At 46.8% G+C, this 9,771-nt stretch overlaps 1 protein-coding gene across 1 annotated transcript in view; it reads left to right on the forward strand.

Annotated features, from left to right (window-relative positions):
• Positions 1 to 2,227: 2,227 nt before the first annotated feature.
• USE1 (unconventional SNARE in the ER 1) overlaps positions 2,228 to 9,771 on the forward strand; it is a 33,443-nt gene continuing 25,899 nt past the window's right edge. The window contains exon 1 of the mRNA XM_033957246.1: positions 2,228 to 2,420. Coding sequence (XP_033813137.1) covers positions 2,319 to 2,420 — 102 coding nt within the window. The 5' untranslated portion in view covers positions 2,228 to 2,318. The remainder of the gene's footprint in view (positions 2,421 to 9,771) is intronic.

The following is a 9,771-nucleotide window of genomic DNA, read 5'->3' on the forward strand; positions in this document are numbered from 1 at the left end:
TCCACCTCCCCCTGCAGTCCACTAGGAAGATCAACTGTTTTTTACACCTAAGCAGCAACAGGACCAGCCACCACTACCGAGAGCCCTTTGCCCTGATCCAGCCAAACATGTAAGCTCTTCCCCCAGCATTCCGTTGGAAAAATCAATATGCTTGCTTTTAAATATTATCAGAAGTAGGAGATCAACTGCTTTTACACCTAAGCAGCCTATAATAGGAGCCCTTGCCCCGATCCAACCAGGCATGTGAGCTCCTCCCCCTATATCCCGTTTAAGAGATCAATCTACCTGCTTTAAATAGCAGCAGCAGTAGAAAAACAACTGCTTTTACATACAAGCAGCAGCGAGACCTACCGCAACCACCAAGAGCCCACAGACCCGATCCTGCAAGGAGTGTGAACTCCTCCCCCTGCAGTCCATTGGAGAGATCAATCTGCCTGCTTTTAAATATCAGCAGCAGTGGAGATCAACTGCTTTTACACCTAAGCAGCAACGAGACCAGCCACAACCACCGAGAGCACACAGACCCGATCCTACCAAGAGTGTGAACTCTTCCCCCCATGCAATCCGCTAAGAAGATCAACTGTCGGCTCCGGGCGGCTTTCCCGCAGAGGAGAGAATCCTGCATTCACCGTGGGCCTCATCTGGGGCAGCCTCCTTGGAGCGGCTGGGGCACGGGCAGTGTGTCTGGGAGGGAATGCATGGATGGGAGAACATCGCAGGGGAGGAGACATAGGCATCCTGGGACTGTCTGCCAAGTCTCTTCCCTGAAGAAGCCCTTTCTGGAAACGTCAATCGCTCCTCCTAAACTTACTTGCTCCACTTCATCACTGACGCTGAAACCGTGGATTGAAGACAAAGTTTTATTTTATTTTTCTTTCCAGCTTATGATTTATCTTTAATCTTATCTATTGTTTTGCCTTTTGTCTTTGTTTTGTTCTATTTCTATCATTTAAATTTCTCCAGAATTCTACTGTTCAACGGCTCCCCCTTCTGCTTCTATTCCTTTCTCTCCTCTCTTCTACCTTCCAAAGTATTTAGATCAATGCTGTCTTGTTAAAATGTTTATTTTATTTTTATTTTTCCTCTAACTCTACTTTTCACTTCTCTATTACCCTCCAGGTACTTTAGTTAGATTGTGAGCCTTCGGGACAGTAAGGGAATTTTTCAAGTACCTTTCTTATTTCTAATCTTAATGTATATTTTCTGTAAACCGCTTAGAACCTAACGGATGTAGCGGTATATAAGAAATAAATTACATTACATTACATTACATATACTGGAAACTGCTTTGATCGTAACTACAAAAAGGTTTGAAGTCCTTTCCACCTCAATGTATGAAATAAGGAAGTAGAGCTGTTTTTAATCTGTCTCTGATAACCAGACGCAGTCTGGTATAACCTTAAAAAAAAGGTATCCACTGGCCTATGGTTTGTTTGTTGTTGTTTTTTTTTAATTATATAAAATAGATTTTTAACCCAATACTATCAGAATGGCCTGAGCTTTGGGGCTGGGAGCAGAGATGCCAAGTTACTCTGTTCTAGACTGGAAACATGACAGATAAAGGCCAAATGACTAGTCTGCCCTTCCACACCATCCACTAGAACAGCTTTGAATTTATATCCCAAACAAGTGTGGGATTTGCCTAATCCTGCCTATTGGAATCAGTGCTGTAAATCTCAGAATGCAGTAGTCAGATCCAGGACTGTTTCACAATCTCTAGCTTGGAACTGGGTGATTTGGTATCTCTAGGCATTGGGGGGTAGAATGAAGATGGTTTTAAATTTTTTGTTACACCCATGGTATTTAAGGATGCCCACTGGCTCCAAGATTTGTCCAATAGGGTTAATCCAGCTCATTGGATAGGGGACTCGTAGTCTTCTGATTAACTAATATCTCCAGCCTTACTTGCTGAAATTTCTACTTTGTTTCTTAACCCTTTTCCTTCCTCTTAGTCTTAGTCCTAGTTCTCTATCAGATTTATTTATTTATTTTTACATTAACGCCTAAAAATGCAGTGTGAATTTATAAATGTAGATACAGTACAGTATAGAGAAACCCTCCTTTTCTAAGTAGAAACTTAACCATGTCGGCACCAGTCCGAAGGACGCTCGCAAGCTCCCCCCTTCCTGCCACATAACCTTCTAAGCCCCTTCTGCCCACACTCAAGATGGCCGTTATCCTTGCTTTCATTTGCTACTCCCTCTCTTCTAATCCCAATCAACATGGCCACTGCCCCTACTCGCACTTCCGCCCAAATCGAAGATGGCTGTCTGGAGTGGATAAATTAAATTGGAGGACGAGGACTCTGAGCCTCAACTATGGTGGGTTCTCGGCTAGAGCTAAATTTTCTGCGACTGCTCTCGCGGTGCGAATGCATGGCCTCAGAGAAGAGAGACGAGAGCGAGTGGCGGTTGGAAAAGGTAAGACGCGAAGCTTTGGGCCGCAGCTTGGAGCGGCCGCTTTATTGAGATTGGAAGGTACCATTAAAGCCCATAGGAGGGGGTAGAGTTAATGGCTTTATCATTACTGTTTGCATGTTTCTTTATGGTATTGTGGGATGTGGGGATATCGCGGTCTCTTTCCTCACATCTACATGTTCGAGGCTCTGGAAAGCTTTTGTGTATCTTGCTGTTATTATTGAAGGTGGCCTATTGACAACACAAAGGGTCCTGCTGTGCCTCTTTCCTCCGTCCTCCCACCTGCAAATTTCACGCGTGTGTGGGAGCATAGGTGTCACCTCTGTGAGTGCGTGAGCACGCCGGTGTTACGCAAATTCCTTCACTGTGTTGAGGTTGAGGGTGAGAGTGGGGTAACGTTTGTTGAGTTTAGTACCTCCAGTTTTGGAAAAAGTTTGTTCTTAGAGGGGGAGAAATGCCGAGTGCTGTTGGGTTAACTAGGATGAAGGTGATGTGACTAGGTAGCTTATGCCCTTAGGGACAGGCCGATCAGGTCCTGGTTTATCCTGTGGTAGACTTAACTCTTCACTGCCCTGGATTTCCCCTTCCTCCCAAAGCTGGAGGGCAGGGACCACCTCCCCCTTCAACACTGCAAGTTCAAGGTCCTCGCTTCCAGTTTCTGGACAGATATGTTTAGAGACACCAAGGGTGACTTATCCCAAAGATGGAGGTTTAACGCCTTTGTTTTGGCGATTGAAGGCCAATGAGTGAGGTTTTTCTCATGGGCCCTAGCCGTGTATAACACCAGTTCTGGCAGATACACATTCCAAAAAAACGGATACATTCTAATTAATAGAAAATTCTTTTCTTTTTTTGCCTTTTTCTGGCCATTTATTTTTCTAATGCTGTTGGTCCCAGGCTTGGGTTTCTGCATTTCTCTGTCTTTTCTTTATCTTGCTAGAGTTTCCTTGTCCATTTGGTGGTTCTTTTTTTTTTTATTTGTTTGTTTCATGTTCTAGAGAGGTCAAGAAGAGTGAACCACCCCAAAGAGTGAAATTGAAGGCCACAGAGTGAGATTTTTAGACTCTGCATCTAAGGTTTAAATCTAGAATGGTTTACTTGTAGTATTGCTTTGTAAATTAATCAGAAGGAGAGGTGCTGGCGGTGGCAGCTGACTACCTACAGGATGTGCCTCTCACCATGAGAGGCAAGTCCTGTAGGCAGTCATCTGGTACTGGCGTATCATGGCACACCTGAAATCTCATGGGGCACACAGTTTGCGATACACTGCTCTAGGTAGTTGTCTACTCTATTGGGAAAAGTTCCCCTGGTTCTGTTGGATGCACAATTCCAGTTCTTCTAAGAATGGTGGAATTGGAAGATGCAAAGAGAGAGAAAACCAGAGTTGACCAAAATTTATCCCCTATGATTTGGGACTACTTGGTCCTCATCTTTGTATGGTCTTTTCCTATATTCTAACCAGACCTGTCAAGGGGGCAGACCCACTCAGTGGGAGATTCAGGGTTAGCCCCCAGCCCACCCTTCCAATCGCTCCTCCCCAGGTACCACCTATTTAGGGTTACCAGATTTTGGGCTGCAAAAGACAGGACACAAACATGAGACACATGGCCTTGCCCTGTTCCACCCCCCAGCCCCGCCCCCACAAAGCCTCTACTTTTCTTCCCCGATGAGCTCCAGCCGTGCCTAGAGGGCCTGGAGCATGCACAGATGTATGTGACATCATCCGCGCATGCTCGGAGGCCCTCCAGATGTGGCCGGAGCTCATTGGGACTTTCCAAAACCTGGACAAATTACTGGGTTTTGGAAAGTTTGTCCGGGCACCTGGACAGTCCTCTAAAAAGCAGACATGTCCGGGTTTTCCTGGATGTTTGGTAACCCTACACCTATTGGCAGCCACAGACAGAAGGAGTTGCCTTCCCTTACTGTAGCAGCAGGAAAGGCCTTCATTAGGGGTCACTTCCTGCTGCCATGGGATTGTTTGTTTGACATGTAAAGGGATCTCTACAAGTGCTTTAGCAGGTTCTATGCAAACTATTGAGAACATGCACCTACCTTAGCACTCAGCATGTACACTAGTGCTGCCTGATTCAGGGAAACATTTTTTTTATTTGATTTGGCCTATTGAAATCGATTTTTCTTTTTTTTCCCAACTTGATTTTACTGCCCAATCCTGGCAGGTTTATTTTGTAGCCTCTTTCTCTCTCTGTTAGGTCCTAGCTCACGCTCACTGTCTAACACCAGTTCTGGCAGGATACATATTTCAAATCTGACATATCACAAATTAGAGTATAAAATTATTTTTTCTACCTTTTGTTGTCTGGTGATTTTGTTATTCCAATCATGTTGGTCCCAGGCTCTGGTTTCTGTTGGTCTTCTGTTAGCTCGTTCCCTAGGGTCTCCTGCCCATTTAATGTTTTCTTCTTTCTCTGTGTTCATAATACAGCCTCCATCTTTGTACCTTCCCTTCCACTGCCATATCCAGCATTTCTGTTTCTTTCCCACTGTCTACCATCTCTCTCTTCACTTTGCTTTGTCCCTGGGTCAAACCTCTCTATTCCCCTCCATGCAGTATCTTTCCTTCCTCCCCTCCATTATCATGTGCAACATTTATCCCCTAAAAATCATCTCTCCCTGCCTTCTACCCTAAGTCCAACATTTTTCTCTCTCTCCTCCATGCATGTCTCCCTCCCCTCCACCACATGCAGGATTTCTCCCTCTAACCCATTTCTACCTCTTTGTTGTATTTCTCCCTTCCTCTCCTCTACCCCGTGTCCAAAATTTCTTCCTCTCCCCCTCTCCTGTGCAGCAGCTTTCCATCCCTTTGTCCCCCTGTGCAGCAGCTTTCCATCCTTCCCTCCCCCTTGTGCAACATCTCTTGATGACTCTTCCCCTCCCCTATGAGATCTGACATACTTTAGGCTTCCTAAAGCAGCTGCAGCAGTGGTGGTGGCTGACCGACAGAAGCAGTGCTGTGAACAGGCTGCCTGCAACTGCCTGCCAGGGCTTCCCTTTATCACATCATCAGTGATGTAATCAATGATGCTGTGTCATCAGTGATGTCATCAATGGCATGGCAGAAGGAAGGTCCTGGCAGGGCATGCCACATTAGCTGCTTTTGTCAGCTGGCCTCCACCACTGCTTCTTCTTTAAGAGGCCCAGAGGATATTGGTCAGTGAAATGGTGAGCCCAGTTTTTGTTGTTTTTTTATTTGGGGGGAGAACAAATTGATTAATTGAAGTGAATCAGACAGCACTAATGCACACCCATTGAATGCACTCGTAAAAGAGAATTTTCAGGAGTAACAGACTTGAAACCTTAGATAATAGCATTCAGTGTGCACACTTGAGTTTCTTACTCATAAGTTCCAGTGTGCACTCTTAATGAAAGCCTTTTCATGCACCTCTCTACCCAGTGCAGATGGTGTGGTGCTTACGGATGTGCTGGACAGTCATGTGGATGTGATCCTCAGGGAACTCTGTGCAGCTGCTTTAGGTATCAAAGCTGCTTCGATGATGTCTTTTTGTCGCACATGCCTGTCTCTCTCAACTGCGCACACTAAAGAGTGAGGTGGTGGATCCCCCCTCCTCGCCTGGGACAGATCATGTGGCTGATGGATTGTATGACCTTATTTGAGTTTTGGCAAAGGTGTCGGCGTACTCCATTTCTTCCCATAGAATACTCTGGATCAGGCAGTGGGCTGGTGATTCCACTTCCAAGGCTACTTTGACTAGCCTGCCTTTATAAGGAGCAGTTACTGTTTGGCAAAGGTAGGCGGCCTCTTAGATCTTGTGCTGAGCTGTCGCTCTAAGACTCTGCCTGATAGCAGACCCAGACCCCCTCCTCCCCCCCCCAAGGGGTTTTGATCGTTCTAACTTTCGTGGCTCATGGCGATCTCGACCATTTGCAAGTGCCACATCGCAGAGATTTTTACAGGGCTCCCCCATGGCAGTAGGCTGGCTACAGGCCCCTCTTCAGATTGGGAGCCGACTCAGCATTTTTTCCCACTTGGATATGCATTACATCTGACCAGTGGGTCTTAAGACATTGTTCGGTTAGGCTACAAGCTGGAATTTACTGGCCTCTGATAAAGTGCTCCAGGTTCAAACCACTTTTCAGAGCATGCTGGATATTCAAGCTAAAGAACCGGTGTTGCCTGCCCACTCGGGCTTAGGCAGATACTCTATATACTTTATTGTGCCAAAGAAAGGATTCGAAGATTGGAGGCCTATTCAATCATCAGCACGTGAATGCGGCTCTCAAGGTTCCTCGCTTTCGCATGGAGACCATGCATTAGGTAATTGCAGCAGGGGTCCAAGAAGAGTTTCTTGCCTCTCTGGATCTCCCGGAGGCATACTTGCTCATTTTTCTGTCCCACCGCAAATTTTTGCAGTTTTATGTTCTTGTACAGCATTACCAATTCTAGGCTCTGCCTTTTGGGCTTGCAATGGTGCTCCAGACTTCACCAAGGTGATGGTGGTCGTGGCGGCTTACCTGTGAAAGCTGGGTCTCCAGGTTTGCCCTTACTTAGACGACTGGCTGATTAGAATGCCCTCATTGGTCGAGGGCTGGCACATGGTGGAGCAGGTGCACTAGGTGCTGTCAACTTAGAAGCAATCTGAAGTCCACACAGTCGCTAGAATATCTGGGATTTCTCTTCGATATGGCTGCGTGCTGCGTCTTATCTTCCAGAAGCTCGTAGGCGGAAACTGTGTACCTAGATTTCTAGAGCTGTCAGCTCCTTCGGTATGGGACTATCTTTATGTTCTGAGATCCCTGTTTGCCACATTGGATGTGGTTCCTTGGGCTAGGGCGCATATTCATCCTCTTCAGCATGCTTTGCGCTCTCACTGGGCTCCGCAAAAGGATGCCTTACAGACCTGTCTTCCTTGGATTCTGGAAGCTCGAGCACACATGGACTGGTGGCTTCTGCAATTGCTCCACTGGGGCGTACCACTACATATTGCCTCCTGGATTGTGGTGATGACAGATGTCAGCCTTCGGGGCTGGAGAGCTCATTGCAATCATTATCCTGTTCAGGGGTATTGGATGCCCTCTCAGTGGACATAGTCTATCAACCGGTTGGAGCTCGCAGCCAAGGGGCTAGTTCTGATGAGATTGCAGAAGACTTTAGAGGGCCAGGCAGTCAGGGTCTTTCCCAACAATGCGATGGCAGTGGCCTACGTCAAGCACCCTTCTGGCTCAGGAAGACCACCTTCTTTTCTTTTGGGTGGAACATCATCTCCAAGCGCTAACAGCAGTGCATGTAGCAGGAGTCAACAATATTCAAGAAGATTTCATCAGCAAATAAACTCTGAATCCGGGCGAATGGGCCCTGTCTGCAGCAGTATTCTGAACCATAGTATGGCGCTGGGGTTGGCCCCGTTTCAACCTCAGGGCCCAGGAAAGAAACAAGACAGCGGATCACTACTCCCTCTCTTCTACTTCCAATCAACATGGCCACTGTCCCTACTCACAAGTCCATCCAAATCGAAGATGTCTATCTGGAGTGGGTGAATTAAATTGGAGGAAGCAAGGGGCTAGACGCTTTAGTGCAGCCGTGGCCTCAGGAGATTCTCCTGCATGTCTTTCCTTCTTGGCCAATGATAGGCTGGGTCTTTTGGTGGATTGCGGTCCATCTGGGCTGCATCATTCTGATGGTTCTAGATTAGCCTCTCAGTCGGTAGTATACAGATCCGATGCACCTACGCAGGGGTCGCAGCCTTTGGCTGAGTGTCCATCTGGACCCAGCTCACGCAGGGTCTAGTCTGCATGGAGGATCCAGGTCACTTTGCTCTTACAGCATGGCTCTTGAGTGTGCAGCCTTAAAACTCACAGGATATTCAGCTGTGATTCTTGATACTCTTCTCAAGTCTCAGAAGTCGTCCACAGTTTCTGCTTACGCTAAGGCGTGGAAGGCCTTCCAACACTGGTGCACTCAGGAACAGGTGGACCTTTATTCAGCTCTGACCTCACTGATTCTCGCCTTTATTCAGGCTGGCCTAGATAACGGCTTCACTCTGTCATCTTTTCAGGATCAGGTGGCTGGGCTCTCTTGTTTTAGATCCCAGAATCGTCAGCGTCTCATCCGGATGTCACTAGATTTCTAAAGGGGGCTCTTCATGTCGGACCGCTGTTTAAGCAACCATTTCCTTCCTGGGACTTTAACCTGGTGCTGTCTAGCCTTACCAAGGCTATGTGTGAGCTCCTTCGAGAGGCTTCCGTCTTGGATGACGCTCCTGACCGTTTTTCTGGTTGCCATTACTTCTGTACGACGTGTGTCAGAATTTATGCTCTTTCTTGCAGAGAACCGTTCCTTCACATTGCGGAGACTGGGATTTCCTTGCGTACGGTTCCATTCTTCTTGATGAAGGTGGTTTCAGCTTTCCCTGTTACTCAGGAAGTGCGTTTGCCTGACTTTTGGCCTACTGGTTCCAGGATGCCAGATCACCTGTTGAGGACACTGGATGTGCACAGAGTGCTTCTGCATTCTTTGGAGGTCACTAACAAAGTTTTGTGTCTCTAGCCATTTGTTTGTGTACTCTCATTCGGTTCGGCAGGACGCTCCCGCTTCCAAAGCCATGATTTCCAGATAGATTTATAGGGCCATTTCATCAGTTTACATTCTTTCTGGGAAGCAATCTCCTGTTTCCATCAAGGTGCATTCTTCCAGGAGTGTGGCGGCTTCATGGGCTACAGCTTGAGCCATCTCCCATGAGGAGATTTGCAAGGCAGCATCTTGGTCTTTTCTTCCCAAGTTTGCTTTTTGTTACAGAATGGATGTGGCGGCAAGACAGGACTCTGCCTTTGGGTCCTTGGTCTTCAGAGTTGGCATAGCAAGCTTGCCCTAGCTTTTTGGGGACTGCTGTTGTATATCCCATATGTCTAGAATGTCTCATCTATTGCACTGGAAAAAGAGATAATGTACTTATCCTGGTAAGCTCTTTGCCAGTAGATTGGTGAGTCTTTCTAGACTCCCGCCCAGTCCTTCCCTCGTCTGTCTACTGTTATCTGTTTATGCTTCTCCAAACTGATTCTTGGATGTCCGTCAGCTCTTGGGGACTGGGAAGCATTTTGTATATGTTTCCATTTTCTATGGGAGTAGTTCTGTGCTCTTTTGAAGCTTTTGTTGGCAGTTGCCCTTACTGTTTGATTTACATCTTGAGCAGAACAGTTTGTTTCTAAGCCTGTTGCTACAGGTGCCTGTACTTCATGTGTATTGGGTGGCTCTCAGTGCTTGAATACTAACTGTAGTTGGAGCTAAAGAGTCCAGTGAAGTACAGCAGAGGCAGAGTGAAAAATCTGGAGTGGATTCCTTCTGCAGCATGCAGCTATGGGGATATAACCATCGATCTAG

The sequence above is a fragment of the Geotrypetes seraphini genome, chromosome 8 (assembly GCF_902459505.1).
Source record: "Geotrypetes seraphini chromosome 8, aGeoSer1.1, whole genome shotgun sequence".
Lineage (NCBI taxonomy): Eukaryota > Metazoa > Chordata > Amphibia > Gymnophiona > Dermophiidae > Geotrypetes > Geotrypetes seraphini.